The sequence below is a fragment of the Mirounga angustirostris genome, unplaced genomic scaffold, assembly GCF_029215605.1.
Source record: "Mirounga angustirostris isolate CCGP_5_RB_7025 unplaced genomic scaffold, mMirAng1.0.hap1 SCAF_9, whole genome shotgun sequence".
Classification (NCBI taxonomy): Eukaryota; Metazoa; Chordata; class Mammalia; order Carnivora; family Phocidae; genus Mirounga; species Mirounga angustirostris.
The window spans coordinates 85,048,962-85,068,312 of record NW_026991717.1 but is presented as its reverse complement, the minus strand read 5'-3'; the positions used below and the strand labels follow the sequence as shown (position 1 = coordinate 85,068,312).

The 19,351-nt window shown below is 39.0% G+C and overlaps 1 protein-coding gene across 2 annotated transcripts in view; it reads left to right on the top strand.

The window, feature by feature from the left end:
- Nucleotides 1-19,351, top strand: part of SLC25A21 (solute carrier family 25 member 21) — a 481,914-nt gene that overhangs the window by 281,994 nt on the left and 180,569 nt on the right. For both annotated transcript variants that reach the window (XM_045900739.3, XM_064570970.1), the window contains exon 2: nucleotides 13,934-13,982. In XM_045900739.3, coding sequence (XP_045756695.1) covers nucleotides 13,934-13,982 — 49 coding nt within the window. The remainder of the gene's footprint in view (nucleotides 1-13,933; nucleotides 13,983-19,351) is intronic.

Sequence of the window (19,351 nt, the reverse complement as noted above, 5' to 3'; positions counted from 1 at the left end):
TTGCAAGAAAGGCTGTGGCTTGCCCAAAAGCATAACTTTTAACAACATCTTTCAAACCTGCCAAATCACATTGCCTATTTGGCCAATTCACTGTGCAGAATATTCATTTACTGTGCCACAAAGGTAGTGCGCCTTAACTGTTATTAGGGGAAAGCATAATATATTTGATTTCCCTTTATGAGTCTCACATTGCTTATAATTCAGTAGGGCTACCACATTTTCTGGGCAGGCTATCAAATAGGATGTTGTAATGATTTGCTTGACTAGTAGAGTAGATGAAAAAATATCAGTTCTGTCTGTAGAAGTTCTATTTTTGAATTTCAAATTTGCACAGTTTGAAACCACTTATTCCTCTTGGTTCTCTTTAAAAAATAAAAAAATTCTTTTATATTTTAAAGAGTTAATCATGTTACACAAAATCATTTAGGGTAATGGTTAGATTAGGGTGAAACTGAGAGAACAAAAGAGAAGTCTTAGATTTGATTTGAAAATGCCAAGAAAGGGGCTATAGTACATTGTGAAGAGTTTGAGCTTGGTAAAAGGAAAGCATAGGCTTTACTTGTAACTGATATCTTGGGGATACTTGATGGCCTCAGTTTTTGTCTGCACTGCTATTCCTTTGCAGTTCACAGAGATGTTGAGATGTTTTCTGTTTCACAAAATGTTACTTACCAAAATTATCTTTGGACTAATCCAATTCTACTTAGAGAATAGCTATAGACTTAGAACCTATTAGTAGACTTCCTATTTTAAACATTATCATGGATTCCTTGAATGACTGGGTGAGTTCTTGTTCTGTACACTAAATTCTTAAAACTTTATCTTCTATATACCACTAAAAAGGAATCTTATTGTAGCAGGTTTATTCTTTTATATAGTTTGGTTTCTTTTTTCAACAAATATTTATTGAGCAACTTCTAGGTGTCAGGCATGTTCTGAGTATTTAGTGCATATCAGTGGACAATATAGGCAAAGATCTCTGCCCTGGTAATGCTTATAGTCTACTGGGAGAGACAGAGAGGAAAGAATAAATGTAATAAGTAAATAATGTACTATGTTAGAAGTTGATACATCCTGTGGAAGAAGGCAAAAACTGAGCCACATGAAGAGTTTCATCAGTGCTGGGGTGAGAAAGGACAGGACTGTCAGAGTGCTTAGGGTTACTCACTGACCATGCGAAGCTAGTTGGCCAAGTAGAGACTGGGGGAAGAGCATTTCAGGCAGAGGGAATGGGTAGTATAGAGACCAAAAGCTGAAGTAGCCCTGGCAAGTTTGGGAAACAGTGATGAGGCCAGTGTGGTCAGAGGAATGAGTGAGGTGGAGAGTAGTAAGAGAATTGGTAAGAGAAGGAGTGCAGGCCAGGATTGCATATGTCTTTTCTCTGGGTAAAATGGGGAGCCATTGCTAACCAGAGGAATGCATGAAATGACTTCCACTTTAAAAGGATCACTCAGGCTGCTGGGTGAAAACAGATGGAAAGGGTCAAAGATGGATGGAGGGAGACCTGTTAATGGGGTGCTGCAGTTAATCAGCTGAGAAATGATGATCATGACTTGGACCAGAGTGGGCGCAGTAGAGGAAGTGAGAGAAGGTAGAAGTCTGGATATATTTTGAAGGAGAGCCAAAGGAATTTCCTGATAAGTTGGAATAGGGTTTTGAGAGAAAGAGAAGTCCAGGGTGAGTCTAAGGTTGTTGGTTTTTGCTTTGTTTTGTTTTATTTTGTTTTTGAGTAGGGGTGGAGAGAAAGAGGGTACAGAGTCCAGTTTTAGGCATGTGAATTTTGATATGTCTGTTAGATATTCAAGCACAGACACCAAATAAGCAATTGGATTTTAAGTCTGATTTTGAAAGAGAAGTCTGGACTGGAAATGTAAATTGGTAAGTTGTTAGCAGCTATCCTGGACAGTGAGGTGACTTTGGGCATGGAGGGCACACACAACTCACCAACAAGACAGAAGTAGTCTCTAACATTGTGGAAATCTGATCTATCTCTAGGCATTCATGTTAGAGAAAAATGTCTGTTTCTTTTAAACTACTGCTATTTGGGTTTTCTGCATTGTACCTGAACCTGAATCTAACTGATACGGTGCCCTTTGTTGTGCTCCCACAAAACCTTGAACTTGTGTTATTACATGGCACTGCAACTATCTGTTTTCTTGCCTAAAAGCTCCATGAGGACAGAAACTCCACCTGCCTTATTCACCTTTGCATCCCGTCACTTTGCATAATGGCTGGCACTCAACTCAGTAAGCTTAATAAGAATTTGTTGAACAAATGAAACTGAACTGGCAGCTACTTATTCTGCATCTGTTTTATTGGTTTGAGTGTTATATGAATAAGCAAGTAAGGACAAGAAATATTGGTAAAAAAATATATGAAATAAAGTACAGTAAGTACTTGAATACAGAATTGCAATATTGTTAATCGCATACCCAGATGTTTAGCTGCTATGTAAATGTGAGAAGGCAGCCAATCAATCAGCACCGGATTGATTAGCAAATGATTCTTGGGGGCTATGTGCATACAGGGTATTGTGCTAGGTGGTGGGGACATAGCCTGAAGCACCATCAAGGGTGCCCAGCAGGCTAATGGATTTCAAAGGTGGGCACAGATAAGACACATTGAGAAGGGACTTACAGGTAAATGGAAAACATTAGCAATTCAGTTTCTGGGGGTCACATCTAGGCCTATGGCAACATGACTCATCCTGTTCTACTTTTATGCCTATCTCCATAAAAAATAATCAGGAGTTAAGATGGCGGAGGAGTAGGGGATCCTAAAATTCTCTGGTCCCTCGAATACAGGTAGTTATCAAATCATTCTGAACACCTATGAAATCAATCAGAGATCTGAGAAAAGAAATGCTGCAATTCTACAAATAGCAAAGCGACCACTCTCTGGAAGGTAGGAGGTGTGGAGACTTGAATATGGGGTGATATATCAGAGGATACAGTGAAGGGGAAGTAGCCTGCTTAAGGAGCGGAGTGCAAAATCGGAACTTTCAGAAGTCTGCTGCAGTTGGAGACATCCCTGGCTTAAACATGCTCAGGTGGTGAAGCAGGGTGGAATCCCAGGTGGGACAACATAGTCTCAGGATCCCTGAGGTCACAAGAAGAACGGGGGTGCCTGAGTGTGGCAGAGTTCCCAGGCATCTAAGCAGGGAAGCCAGCTGAAAACAGCGAGTCTAGGTGCGGCTTTCTGCCCGGTTTTGCCATAAACTGCAAACCATTGCATGGTCCTGCGACTGCTTTCCGGGTAGGGGCCCAGCAAAAGCGTGGCTAGATCCCCCTCCTGCTCCACAGGAGTCAGTAAAATTTGGAGTTTTGAAACTCAGTTGGGTGCCCAAGATAAAAACACTCGGTCACAGGCCGGGTGAAGCAAAGTTCAGACAGAAATCGGGAGACAAGAGTGACTGACTGCTTTTCTGTGAGGGCTCACAGAAGAGTGGGGGCCAGGACTTTCAGCTCCAGGGCTACAGAGGGGGCGCCGCCATTTTCATCCCACCCAACGGGCTGAAAGCCTTCAGGGAGCAAAACAGCGCCACCTAGTGCAATCCTGAGCTACTTACACTGAGCCCAGCCCCCTGGCAAAGGAGGCCCATTTCCACAAGGGCAAGCGCACCTGAGAATCAGAGCAACAGGCCCCGCCCCCAGAAGAGCAGCCGAAACAACTGGCCAGCCCCAAGAATACTGATCATAGAGAGCTGCAAAGCTTCAGCTCTTGGGGAAAACAGTATATAGCATCTGTGGGATTTTTATTCTTAAGGATTTCAGTATTATTTTTTCAGTTATTTTCTTATTTTTTCAATTTTTTGTTTTTATATATGTTATGTATTTTTTTGTTTCCTTTCATTGTATTTTATTTTATTTTATTATTTGTGTATATATATGTTTTTCTTTCTTTCTTATCTTGGGATCTAGTTTCTTTTAACAAGCAGACCAAGACACACTGAGGATCTAGTTTTTTTTTGTTGTTTTGTTTCTTGGGTTTTTTCTTTTTTCCTTGTTTTGGGGTTTTTTTTTTTTCTGGTTTGTTTTTTGTTCTGTTGTTGTGGTTATTGTTGTATTTTCTCTTTCTCTCTTCTATTCTTTTCTGGACAAAATGATGAGATGGAGAAATTCACCTCAAAAGAAAGAACAGGAGATACTACACACTGGCAGGGATTTAATAAGGGTATAGGTAAGATGTCTGAACTAGAATTTAAAACAACGATTATAAAGATACTAGCTGGGCCTAAAAAAAAACATAGAAGACACTAGAGAATCCTTTTCTAGAGAAAAAAAGAACTAAAATCTAGTCAGGCTGAAATTAAAAATGCTATTACTGAGATGCAGTCCCAAAGGAGACTCTAAAAACAAGGATAAATGAGGCAGAAGAAAGAGTCAGTGATATAGAAGATAAAATTATGGAAAATAAAGAAACTGAAAAGAAGAGAGAAAGAAAACTACTGGATCACCAAGGGAAACTTAGAGAACTCAGCAATTCCATAAAGTGAAATAATATCCGGATCATAGGAGTCCCAGAAGATGAAGAGGGAGAGGGGGACAGAAGGTTTATTTGAACAAATTGTAGCTGAGAACTTTCCTAATCTGAGGAAGGAAACAAACATTCAAGTCCAGGACGCACAGAGAACCCCCCCTCAAAAATCAATAAAAAGAGGTCAACATCTTGACATAGAAGAGCGAAGCTTGCAAATTTCAAAGATAAAGAGAAAATCCTGAAAGCAGCTTGGGACAAGAGATCCTTAACCTACAAGGATAGAAATATAAGGCTGGCAGCAGACCTGTCCACAGAGACCTGGCAGGCCAGAAAAGACTGGCATTATATATTCAGCATGCTAAATGGGAAAAATATGCAGCCAAGAATGCTTTATCCAGCAAGGCTGTCATTCAGAATAGAAGGAGAGACAAAGAGTTTCCAAGACGAACAAAATCTAAAGGAATTTGTGCACACTAAACCAGCCCTGCTAGAAATATTAAACAGGATCCTTTGAGTGAAGAGAGAGCCCAAAAGTAACATAGACCAGAAAGAAACAGAGACAATCTATAGGAACAGTGACTTTATAGGTAATATGATAGCATTAAATTCTTATCTTTCAATAATTACTCTGAATGTAAAAGAATTAAATGCTCCAATCAAAAGACGTAGGGTATCAGAATGGATTAAAAAAAAAAAAAACAAGAACCATCGATATGCTGTTTATAAGAGACTCACTTTAGGCACAAAGACACCTCCAGATTGAAAGTGAGGGATGGAGAACCATTTATCATGCCAGTGGACATCAGAAGAAAGCTGGAGTAGCAATCCTTATATCAGACAAACTAGATTTTAAACCAAAAATTGTAATAAAAGATGAGGAAGGGCACTGTATCATAATAAAAAGGTCTATCCAACAAAAAGATCTAACAATTGGGGGCGCCTGGGTGGCTCAATCCTTAATCATCTGCCTTCGGCTCAGGTCATGATCCCAGGGCCCTGGGATTGAGCCCCACATGGGGCTCCCTGCTCTGTAGGAAGTCTGCTTCTCCTTCTCCCACTCCCCCTGCTTGTGTTTCCTCTTTGACTGTCTCTCTCTCTCTGTGTCAAATAAATAAAATCTTTCAAAAAAAAATCTAACAATTGTATTTATGCCCTTAACTTGGGAACAGCCAAATATATAAACCAATTAATAACAAACATAAAGGAACTCATTGATAATAATACAATAATAGTAGGGGACTTTAACACCCTACTCACAGCAATGGACAGATCATCTAAGCAAAAGATCAACAAGGAAAGAAGGGCTTTGAATGACACACTGGACCAGATGGACTTCACAGATATATATTCAGAACATTTCATCCTAAAGCAACAGAATACACCTTCCTCTCAAATGCACATGGAACATTCTCCACAATAGATCACATACTGGGTCACAAATTAGGTCTCAACTAGTACAAAAAGATTGAGATTATACCATGCATATTTTCAGACTACAATGCTTTAAGACTTGAAGTCAACTACAAGAAAAAAATTGGAAAGACCACAAATACATGGAGGTTAAAGAGCATCCTACTAAAGAAAGAATGGGTCAACCAGGAAATTAAAGAACAATTTAAAAGAAAAGTACTTGGGAACAAATGAAAATGAAAACACGACAGTTCAGAACCTTTGGGATGCAGCAAAGGCGGTCTTAAAAGGGAAGTATATTGCAATACAGACCTTTCTCAAAAAACAAGAAGAGTCTCAAATACACATCCTAACATTACACCTAAAGGAGCTGGAAAAGAACAGCAAATAAAGCCTAAATCCAACTTAAATAGAGCCTAAATATCCTCAAATAAAGCCTAAATATCAACTTCAATGACATAGAAATAAAAAAAAAAAAAAAACAGATCAGATCAATGAAACTAGAAGCTGGTTCTTTGAAAGATTTAATAAGATTGATAAACCTCTAGCCAGACTTATCAAAAAGAAAAGAGAAAGGACCCAAATAAATAATATCATGAATGAAAGAGGAGAGATCACAACCAACACTGAAGAAATACAATTATAAGAACATATTAGGAGCAATTATATGCCAACAAATTAGGCAATCTGGAAGAAATGGATGCATTTCTAGAAACATATAAACTATCAAAACTGAAACAAGAGAAATAGAAAACCTGAGCAGAGCCATAACCAGCAAAGAAATTGAATCAGTAATCAAGAATCTCCCAACAAACAAGAGTCCAGGGCTGGATTGCTTCCCAGCAGAATTCTACCAAACATTTAAAGAAGAATCAATATCTATTCTTCTGAAATTGTTTCAAGAAATAGAAATAGAAGGAAAACTTCCAAACTCATTCTATGAGGCTGGCATTACCTTGATCCCAAAACCAAAGACCCCACCAAAAAGGAGAATTACAGACCAACATCCCTGATGAACATGGATGCAAAAATTCTCACCAAAATACAAGCTAATAGGATCTGACAGTACATTAAAAGGATTATTCGCCACGACCAAGTGGGACTTATTCCGGGGCTGCAAAGGTGGTTCAACATCTGCAAATCAATCAGTGTGATGCACCACATTAATAAAAGAAAGGACAAGAGCCATATGATCCTCTCAATAGATGCAGAAAAAGCATTTGACAATATACAGCATCCTTTCTTGATAAAAACTCTCTAAAGTGTAGGGATAGAAGGAACATATCTCAATATCATAAAAGCCATATATGAAAAACCCACAGTGAATATCATCCTCAATAGGGAAAAACTGAGAGCTTTTCCCTAAGGTCAGGAACACAACAGGGAAGTCTACTCTAACCACTGTTGTTCAACATAGTACTAGAAGTCCTAACCTCAACAATCAGACAACAAAAAGAAATAAAAGGTATCAAAATTGGCAAAGAAAAAGTCAAACTTTCACTCTTCACAGATGACATGATACTCTATATAGAAAACCCAAAGAACTCCAGCAAAAAATTGCTAGAACTGATACAGGAATTCAGCAAAGTTGCAGGATATAAAATCAATGCACAGAGTCAGTTGCATTTCTATACACTAACAATGAGGCAGGAGAAATAGAAATCAAAGAATCAATCCCATTTACAATTGCACTAAAAAACATAAACTACCTAGGAATAAACCTAACCAAAAAGTTAAAGAATCTGTATTCTGAAAACCATAGAACACTTATTAAAGAAATTGAGGAAGGCACAAAGAAATGGAAAAACATTCCATGCTCATAGATTGGAAGAACAAATATGGTTAAAATGTCCATGCTACCCAAAGCAATCTACACAATGAGTGCAACCCCTATCAAAATACCATCAGCATTTTTCACAAAGCTGGAACAAACAATCCTAAAATTTGTATGGAACCAGAAAAGACCCCAAATAACCAAAGGAATGTTGAAAAAGAAAACCAAAGCTGGTGGCATCACAATTCCAGACTTTAAGCTCCATTACAAAGCTGTCATCATCAAGACAGTATCGTACTGGCACAAACACAGACACATAGATCAGTGGAACAGAATAGAGAGCCCAGAAATGGACCCTCAACTCTGTGGTCAACTAATCTTCGACAGAGCAGGAAAGAATATCCAATAGAAAAAAAAAGACAGTCTCTTCAACAAATGGTGTTGGGAAAACTGAACATCCACATGCTGAAGAATGAAACTGGACCACTTTCTTATACTATACACAAAAATAGATTGAAATGGATGAAAGACCTAAATGTGAGACAGGAATCCATCAAAATCCTAGAGGAGAACACAGGCAGCAACCTCTTTGACCTCGGCTGCAGGAACTTCTGGCTAGATACAACCCCAAAGGCAAGAGAAACAAAGGCAAAAATGAAACTATTGGGACTTCATCAAGATAAAATCTTTTGCAAAGCAAAGGAAACAGTCAACAAAACCAAAAGACAACCGACAGAATGGGAGAAGATATTTGCAAATGACATATCAGATAAAGGGCTAGTATCCAAAATCTATAAAGAACTTATCAAACTCAACATCCAAAGAACAAATAATCCAATCAAGAAATGGGCAGACACTTTTCCAAAGAAGACATCCAAATGGCCAACAGACACATGAAAAAGTGCTCAACGTCACTCAGCATCAGGAAAATCCAAATCAAAACCTCAATGAGATACCACCTCACACCAATCAGAATGGCCCAAATTAACAATTCAGGAAATGACAGATGTTGGCGAGGATGCGGAGAAAGGGGAACCCTCTTACACTGTTGGTGGGAATACAAGCTGGTGCAGCCACTCTGGAAAACAGTATGGAGGTTCCTCAAAAAGTTAAACATAGAACTACCTTATGACCCAGCAATTGTACTACTAGATATTTACCCAAAGTATACAAAAATATGGATTTGAATGAGCATATGCACTCTGATGTTTATAGCAGCAATGTCCACAATAGCCAAAATATGAAAAGAGCCCAGATGTCCATTGACAAATGAATGGATAGAGAAGAGGTGGTATATAAATACAGTGGAATACTACTCAGCCATCAAAAAGAATGAAATCTTGCCATTTGCACCGACATGGAAAGAACTAGAGGGTATTATGCTAATGGAAATAAGTCCATCAGAGAAAGACAAATAGCATATGATTTCACTCATATGTGGAATTCAAGAAACAAAACAGAGGAACATGGTGAAGGGAAGGAAAAATTAACATAAGATAAAAATAGAGAAGGAGGCAAACCATAAGAGATGTTGAACTCTAGGAAACAGAGGGCTGCTGGAAGGGAGGTGGGAGGGGTGAAGGGATAATTGGGTGATGGGCATTAAGGAGGGCACTTGATATAATGACCACTGGGTGTTATACCCAACTGATGAATCACTAAATTCTACCCCTGAAACTAATAATATAGCTTATGTTAACTAAATTGAACTTAAATAAAGAATTACAAAATAAATAAATAAATAAACAAACAAACATGGTTTAAAGCAAAAAATAGTCATTGTCATCATCAGAGTCCCACAGTCCTTAGCTACCCAGTAGAGGACAACAAGCAGCCATTCTCACCCCGAGTCAATCCAGACTTAACTCTGAACTATTTCCATATCATTTCCAACATATCTATTCTTTCTGCTTCTGATGCATTTTGCTGCTAACTTGAATTCTAGAAAATGGTTTGTTTTGCTTAAAAACGACGATGAGGGGTGCCTGGGTGGCTCAGTCCTTAGGCATCTGCCTTTGGCTCAGGTCATGATCCCAAGGTCCTGGGATCAAGCCCCGCATCCGGCTCCCTGCTCCGTGGGAAACCTGCTTCTCCCTCTCCCACTCCCCATGCTTGTGTTCCCTCTCTCACTGTGTCTCTCTCTGTCAAATAGATAAATAAAATCTTTAAAAAATAAATTAATTAATTAAAAAAAAAAACGACGATGAATGAACAACTAAGAGATTCTGGACTAAACATGTTCTATTTGACAATTTAAGCCAGACTTGCCTATTGGCCAAGTTATAATTTAGTTTCACAGATGGGCATTGACTCTTTCAGACTTAGAGGTACATGGGACATCGGCCCATCTATGCTGTGATGAGAGGTGGGGCTTTTACTGGTAACCAAAGGGTAAGGGTTGGAGCCTCAGTGCTCATGTGTTTTCATGTGAATATGTAATTGGGAGCAGTGGGAGGATTACTGGACATACTGCTTATTCTTGAGAGAACATGTTAACTGAGGCTAATATCTCACTTCTGCTTAAAATCCCTCAAAATGTCTTCAATGAACATGGAATACATTACGAATAAGAAAAAACAACCAAGGAACTATTTTTTAAAAATATCTTTTACTGGCTCCTCTTGGCCGATGGGATGAACTACAAGTGCCTGAGCATGAATCTGACCCTGACCTTTATATATATATATACACTTAGAGCCTCATCTCTTGCTGTGTCCTGCCTTCAACCCTCAGCTACAGCAATGTTCATCATGTTCTTTCTTATTTCCTTCTTTTTTTTTTATGTTATGTTAATCACCATACATTACATCATTAGTTTTTGATGTAGTATTCCGTGATTCATTGTTTGCGTATAACACCCAGTGCTCCATTCAGGTGTGCCCTCTTTAATACCCATCACCAGGCTAACCCATCCCCCACCCTCTCCCCTCTAGAACCCTCAGTTTGTTTCTCAGAGTCCATAGTCTCTCATGGTTCATCTCCCCCTCTGATTTCCCCCCTTCATTTTTCCTTTCCTGCTATCTTCTTTTTTTTTCTTTAACATATAATGTATCTGTTAAATCGCAGACCTGTACCCCTGAAACAAATAATACCTATTTCCTTCTTTCTGTGTGCAGTGTCTCCTCTATGCCTGACACTCATTTTACCCTCTTTCAGCCTCAAGTCCCTTTTCCACACCTCCCCCAACTCCAGGCTGGATCAGGGGCCTCTCTCTGCTGTGTTTCCATAAACTCTGAACATTGCACCTCCTCCCATGCATTATTGTTCTTGTGCGTCTGTTCCCCTCACTAGACTCTATCTTCAACACTAGACACATAAAAGACAACCAATGTAAGTTTGTTGGATAAAATGACTATTTCAGGGCATACCAGAGGTTAGAAAATAATTTTAAGTAACCCCCAAACTGTAATAATCTAATGTAGTATCTACTTACTACCAGAAATGCCCATTAGCAAACAGGAAAGTAGAATAATTTTTGCAAATAGGTATACATAAATGTGAACAGATTCTTTGAATTCTGCTATTAGTTTTAATAAATTGTTGGAATTGTTGGTTCCTATAGTAAATTTTTGAGAGATATACCAACTGGGGCTATTTGGTGTTTAATATTTTGTTTGCTTTCTAATGCCATGTCAGTGGGGAAACTGTGTACTCGCTTCGGTAAACTGATTCTGAGTGTCTTATTCCTTTATGTTCATGAGATGCATATAAGTGCACTTAATAGGGGCGCCTGGTGGCTCAGTCACTTAAGTGGCCAACTCTTGCTTTCGGCTCAGGTCATGATCTCAGGGTTGTGGGATCCAGCCCCACGTGGGGCTCCATGCTCAGTAGGAGTCTGCTTCTCTCCCTCTCCCTCTGCCCCTCCCCTCCCTCACAACACACTCTTTCTCTCAAATAAATAAATAAATCTTAAAAAAAAAAAATAAGTACACTTAATAGATGCTTCTTGCAGTGCTTGATAAGAATGTTATTTTACAAGTCTGAGTTTCCAGGGCAAATCCTATTTATGGCATTAGAGCCTTATTCTCTTCTAGCTAATATAATAAAGTTTAAATTAGAACTATAAGTAAAACTTATAGGGGTGCCTGGGTGGCTCAGCTGGGTAAGTGTCTGACTCTTGATTTCGGCTCAGGTCATGATTTCAGGGTTTTGAGATGGAGGCCCACTGAGCATGGAGCCTGCTTAAGAGTCTCTCCCTCTCCCTCTACCCCTCCCTCCCCCTTCTCTCTCTCCCACTGTCCAATAAATAAATAAATAAATAAATAAATAAATAAATAAAACATATACATATATAAATCAGATTCAAGAATAAATAAATATAGAATATGAGACCTTAAGGTACTATAGACCGTTTAACTTTTCCCTTTACACATAAGGAACTGATGCCCCTAGGGGTTAATTATCATTCCCTGAAAGCATCAGGATAAGGATCTTACTTCAAGGTGAATGTGAATATTAAAGCAAGAGGAAGTGTATTAAGACTTTATGGGTTTCGGGAGCCTGGGTGGCTCAGTCGTTGGGCGTCTGCCTTCGGCTCGGGTCATGATCCCAGAGTCATGGGATCGAGCCCCGCATCAGGCTCCCTGCTCCACGGGAAGCCTGCTTCTCCCTCTCCACTCCCCCTGCTTGTGTTCCTCCCTCTCTCGCTGTGTCTCTCTCTGTCAAATAAATAAAATCTTAAAAAAAAAAAAAAAGACTTTACGGGTTTCAAGGAAGAAACCCACCCATGCAATCTTGAGTAACGGAGCTTATTCCTGAAGTCAAAGCAGTGCTCAGAGGCTTTGCCATTGCGCCTAGCATTTCTGTTGCCCCCGCGGTCCTACGCTTGCTCCTCCCATCTCTAGACAATGAGACTCCAATTGGGTCAGTGATTTGGTTACCAATCACTAAGGAGCATTCCTGCTGGGAAACCTGTGGCACAGACGTTAATATTGGATCCTATTAGTTTTAGTCAAAGTAAGACAGTTGTTTTGGGTCAATATATGGGCTTTGTAAACTGTATAGCAGGCTTACGCAGGAAGAATTCCCTAAACTTCTGTGGAAGGAAGGCAGGACTTCAGGGAGGTGCAGGCCCTTTGTGCTTCCTGGACCTTACCAGTGTGGGGAGTAAAAGACATTTGTCTGTAAAATATGGAATGGGAAAGGAGAACTAAATCACAGCTAAGCTCAAATTGAGTTAGTTTGCAAATGGAAAGAGTGGTAAATGTTCTGCCCTTAAGAAACTACTCACAAATACTATGGCTTTTGGGCAAATCAACCAACACTATCAACCTCTGTTTTGCTGCTGATGATGATACATATTTACCTTGCCTAGTAGTTGTGCATACCGGTGATAATGTATGTTAAATGACCATCACTGTGTAGGGGCTGCAGGTAAGGTAACTGTTATGATTATTACTACTACGAGACTGCAACTATGCTGTAATTATTTGTACTACCCAAGTACATAAAACTACTTTTACTGCTACGTTGTTACATGCCAGTAGTTTGTAATTGAGTGGTCTTCTGTGCTCGGACAACAGGAGGGAGGGCTTTGCAAGTGATTTGCAAGAAGGTATAGAAATTCTTTCTTGGTGTGCAATGGTTAAAATCATGGGCTTTATGGGGTTACTACGTACTTCTTAGCTGTGACATCTTAGACAGGTTATTTAAACTTGTGTGCCTCAGTGATCTCATCTGTAAAATGGGGATAATAATACCTCCTATCACAACAAGCTCTTGGGAGGATTAAATGAGATCATCTAAGTACTGCTTAGAATACTGCCCAGCATGCAATGAACACTTAATACACTTTCTCTGTTAGGTTATTAATGTATTAAATGTGTGTTGGATCCTCATAACTACCTCGTGAGATAACAGGCCTCATTATCTTTATTTCATGTTCACCAAGACTGAGACTATGATTTGTTGTGAGTGGCAGTGGTGGGGCTGCTGAAAGAGCTTCTCTCCCTTCTTACCTTTTCTTTCCTCCCTCCCTTTGACATATATCTATCTGTTGGACTGGAATCGTACACAATAATTCCTGCCTAGATGATTGGGATTTCTGACATCTGATTCCTCTTTCATTTTCTTTCCCCTAGCGCCCCACCCCCATGCTTGGTGGAGCACTTATACTCTTGTCTTTTGCTACTAGTCTCTAACTACCTGCTGTCATTTCCAAAGCCCCAAGTTTTCATTTGAATCTTCATACTTGAGAAATCAATGGGGTCAAGGAAACAAGAACCAGTGTTTACATAAGTGTTTATTGGACTTTTCTTTCTCATCTTTCAGGTCTTGTAGAAATTTGCCTGATGCACCCCCTCGATGTGGTGAAAACCAGGTAAGGTTCTGCATGAACAAGTCTTATTGACTTTGGCTGATATCCAAATTAAGATCTGTCAGAACACTAAATGCTAGAACTTGCCCTAGGCCGGTAGCTTCTCCCAATAATGGCATTTATATTTACTTCTGAAAGAAAATGCTATTTGACAGATAAAATATGAACAGGGAAAAAGCATTTTTGGATAGAGGTCATCTGAAAGTGTATGGTATTTTACTGCCTTCACATGACAACCATAAGGTATGATTTGTGGCGAAGCTGGTAAGCAAAGTAAATTTATCAAAATGATGCAGAAACTAAACTTTAGTGAATTATGACAGCAGACTTTCATTTGGCATTGCATGTAACAGATTTCTATTTAATAGCATTTTGGTGTGAGACTCCAAACTTTCAAGTAAACTCCTCAAATGGTGCTTAAAGAATTTATTCCTACAACTGTTTGCCAATGCAAAATGCCATATTTCTAGGAAAATGCATTTGCTCTTGCAGGGAAACACAAATCAGGGCAATGTTTTAAAACTATTTACAGAGTGAAAAAAGAAATCATGTGGGTTTTAATATGATCTAGAGCATTTTTTTAAAAAAGTTAAATCTGTGGCTGAATTACTGAACTCTCTATTTTCTAAAATTAGAAGCTGTTACAGTTGAGTGAAAGTTTCCATTTATTTGCCTTGTGTAAAACCCAAGAACACCATACCTGGGTTGGCGCTCCATAGCAAACAGTGCCTTACAACAATGGTGGTCGAACAAACCAAAGTTAGAAAATGCTTAAAGCATCAGGCTAATTATTTAATGGACATGTTGCTTAATTTACCTAAAGCAGCAGAATCTTCAGCTGGCTGCTGAAAGCAAGGGAAAGTGGCTATATCATGCAAATAATATTACATTTCTAAAGGAGATAGAGGAGCTGAGAATTTGGCCTCTGTCTTAGCTCAGGCAAATGTAACAAAATACTATAGATTGGGTGGCTTAAGCAGCAGACATTTATTATTGTTCTGGAGGCTGGGAAGTCAAGGATCAAAGTAGTGGTCATTTTGGTTCTTGGCGAAGGCCCACTACCTGACTTGTAAACACCTTCTTGTTGTATCTTCACATGAGGGAGAGAGGCAGCTCTGCTGTCTCTCCCTCTACTTATAAGAGCATTGATCCCATCGCTGGGGCGCCACCTCATCTAACCTCATGACATCATCTAAACCTAACTACCTCCCCAAAGGCCCCACCTCCAAATACCATCACACTGGGGTTAGGGCTCCAATATATGGATTTAGGGGGATGCAAATGTTCAGTCCATAACAGCCTCAAATCACCAAACCCACATGGAGAAAGAAAACCACAAATTACATTCAAATGTAAAATTACATGCACTCCCTGGGCCATCTTTTTATAGGGTTCAAAACAGAATGCAAAACTCACTGGCATTTCCTTCTTGGATTCCATACTAACCTTTGAAAAGCCAGAATATTGTTGCTAGCCTCTCTGAGGAATAAATTGTCTCTCTTAAGGGTAATTTCCTAAATTAGCAAAGTGTTCAAGGGAGCATACAGGAGAAATAAGAATGATTTAAATAAGACATGATATTGAAATTGCAGTTATTCATTCATTCATTCAGTTATTCATTCATTCACTTATTAAGTATCTAGTGTGTGTGGGTTCCAAGCAAGCTCTGTCCTCAAAGAGTTCACAGTCTGATGAGTTAATATAAATTTCAAAAACTATATTATTTCGTGGTACTGGATTTGAATAGAATATTTCTTGAAATGGATGTGCCAAGTTGCTGGGGCTTTATATCCTCTTTGTTACATAGGTATTTTCATGAAAATGGCATTCATTGATTGGAATTAGTCACATGCTCTTGTCTAACTTCAGGGAGGGAAATATAATTCTTCCAGATGCCCTGAAGAAGAAGGGAATTGGATATGGGATTACTTTTGACCTGCATAACAATAAAAAGTATGTTGAATAAAGACTCACAATCATAGAGTAAACGAAAGTCCAAAATAATATGCAACTGACTTTGCAACAGAAGTAGAATGTGCAAAGGTTGGGAGCATTTATCACTGGGTACTTACACACAGGTGATAGGGAGTGGACAGGACAGACTAGATGTGGACAGGACAGACTAGATGCTGTAATCTTTTCACTATTATATTGGACAGGAGATGACTGTATTTCTAAATAAGATAGACTGTAAACTGTAAAAGATAATACATGAAACCATGTAACATTAGTCATTTTAGCAGGTCACTTTCCTTAATGTCATCAAGGGCACTGGATTCTAAATTGTTGCCAGCATTGTCAAAGTGGGGGTAATGTATACCAGACCAAACCTCACTTCCTTCACAGTTTCTTTGTGGGCTGCTTTTGCCTCTCCCTGGATATTATTACTTGAAGGGTAGTACAGTGACTGAATCTGAGTATGGAAATGGTTCATTTTCAACAATATCTCATGTGCTGAAGTATATAGCAAAATAAGTGTTTACTTCTTAGAGTTTAGTGTTTTCTTTTTGGGTTCTATTTGTGGCCTAATTCTTTTCTTTGTTGAATGAAAGATAACAGATTCTAAAAATGCATTTCCAAAGTCATCCTTTACAGGGATCTCTTTCTTTCTTTTTTAACTTTGTAAATCTTCCTTTCTTTTTTAACTTTGTAATGATCAATTCTGTTACCCCAGGCTGAGGGCAAAGGGAGGGGGTGGTATGACCTGAGCCCAAGGGTCAAGGTTACCTGGTGGAAGCTAGAACTGTAGTAGATCTGTGTAGTGGTAGCTGGAGCCCCAACCATTGCCATGTTCACTGCCCGAGGCAGACAGGGAGGGAGAAAAATCCTCTACTTTCTCCTTTCTCCCCAGTCTTCAATCTCCCACCAGTGCTTCTATTTGCTGAACCATGGAAGTCAAGAAGCCCAGCCTAGCAGAGGGCAGTCTTTCTGTATAATAAAGCAGAGCAGAACGAGGGAGGAACAAGAAACGGATCTGAAGACAAACAGAACCAGGACTGAAAAGCTGTCATTTTAGTGAGGTTTGGAGAAAGATCTGACATAAGCAAGCATTTTCTTTTCTTCCTGTTTTTTTTTATTGAGATATAATTGACATATCATTATGTTAGTGTTAGGTGTACAACATAATAATTTGATATTTATATATATTGCAAAATGATCACCACAGTAAGTTTAGTTAACATCTGACACCATACATAGTTACAAATTTTTTTCTTGTGATAAGAACTTTTAAGATCTATTCTCTTAGCAACTTTCAAATATGCAATACAGTATTATTAACTATATCACCATGCTGCACATGACATCCCCAGGGCTTATTTATTTTATAACTGGAAGTTTGTACCTTTTGACCCCCTTCACGCATTTCACCCACCCCCCACCTCCAGGCTCTGGCAACCACCAATCTGTTCTTTTTATCTATAAGTTTCATTTCTTTCTTTCTTTTTCTTTTTTTTCTTTTTCAGATTTCACATGTAAGTGAGATCATATGGTAGTTGTTTTTCTGTCTGACTGATTTCACTTAGCGTAATGCCCTCAAGGTCCATCCATGTTGTCGCAAATGGCAGGATTTCCTTCTTTTTTATGACTAAACAATATCCATTGTATATAGTGTATATTGTATATATATATATATGTATGTACAAAATATATACATATATATGTATGTACATACACGTATATATGCCACATTTTCTTTACCCATTCATCCATTGATGGACACTTAGATTTCAAGCATGCATTTTCAATTTATCAGTTTTAATATGCACTCACTTTGCATTTTAAAAGATGATTAGAAGTTATAATCGATAAAGGATTTCAGGCACTGTGGCACTTGCCTTTATATAAGAAATGCTGTATTCTGCTTCATATAAGTGTAGCTCCAGGGATAGACCTAATGTAAGCATAGGCTAGCCACATGACAACTGCCTTGTTCCAAATGTGCCCACCTTATTTTATTTTTTTTTGCATTTTTTTATTACGTTATGTTAATCACCATATATTACATCATTAGTTTTTGATGTAGTGTTCCATGATTCATTGTTTGCGTATAACACCCAGTGCTCCATTCAGTACGTGCCCTTTTTAATACCCATCACCAGGCTAACCCATCCTCCCAACCCCTCCCCTCTAGAACCCTCAGTTTGTTTCTCAGAGTCCATCGTCTCTCATGGTTCATCTCCCCCCTCCAATCTCCCTCTCCTTCATTCTTCCCTTCCTACTATCTTCTTCTTTTTTTTAACATATAATATATTATTTGTTTCAGAGGTACAGGTCTGTGATTTTAGCAGAGGAGATTTGGCTAAGATGCTATATACATGGCAGTTATGTAGAATCAAGCTGTCCTTTGAGATTCTTCCTAGAAACATGCATATACACTCTTTTATAGTTCTTTTATAGTTTGTATACAAGAAACTTTGTATACAATTGTGGGTGGACCCTCTGGTTAAGAACGCATAACTACAAATGATGAAAGACTCTATGCACTTGTATAACTGGGAAGACCAAAGGTAGTTTCTGGCTTTGTACTCCAGGGATTCAAATAAAATCTCTCTCATATCCTCTCTCTCTCTCTCTCTCTCCCTCTCTCCCTTTAGCTTTCCTTTTCCTATATAGGCTTCATTTGAGGGTGGGGTGCTTCTCTTACTTGACACCAAATGGTCCCGGCAGCTTCGAGCTTACATGGGCTTTGGCATTTGTGTGTACTCTTAAGAACTCCGGCTGTAGAATTAGGCAGCCTGGGTTCAAATCCTGCTTCTTCACTTATTATCTGCATAACATCAGGTAAGTTACTAAACTTCCCTGTGCCTAAGTTTCCCAAGCTTTAAATGGGAACAACCACGGCATCTACATCACCGTGAGAAATAAATGAGGGTATACACATAGATGGTGTTTATATATACATATGCTTATAAGGTGTTTTATACTATATCAGCAAAGGAAAGGGGACTGCAGAGACAAATAGAGTTTGTGAGGTAGTCAAGGGAACACAAGGGAGAATAAAAAATGTGGGAGAGGGGAAATGTTTAATACGGAATCAGGCAGTTTCAAGTTTCCAAGCCGGAAGACCTGTTTTATATGGGCACTACATTTAAATCTTTTCTCGGGAGAGTGTTTGCAAGTAGATAGTCCTTCTGGGTCTGAGGGCAGGAGAGCATCAGTTTCATCTATGTGTTCCTGTTGACATCATTCCGCATATCATTTTAGGGCTATGTGCTGACATTATTTAGGGCTGAGTGCCTGGCCTCCAGGAGGTGCCCAGCAATTGCCAATGAATAAATGAATAAGTGAGCACTTGGTAGCCATCAGAAATAATAGCCCTATGAGTTCTATGGCCAAAGCTGAATGTCTAGAAAGTGAATAATATGCAGCTG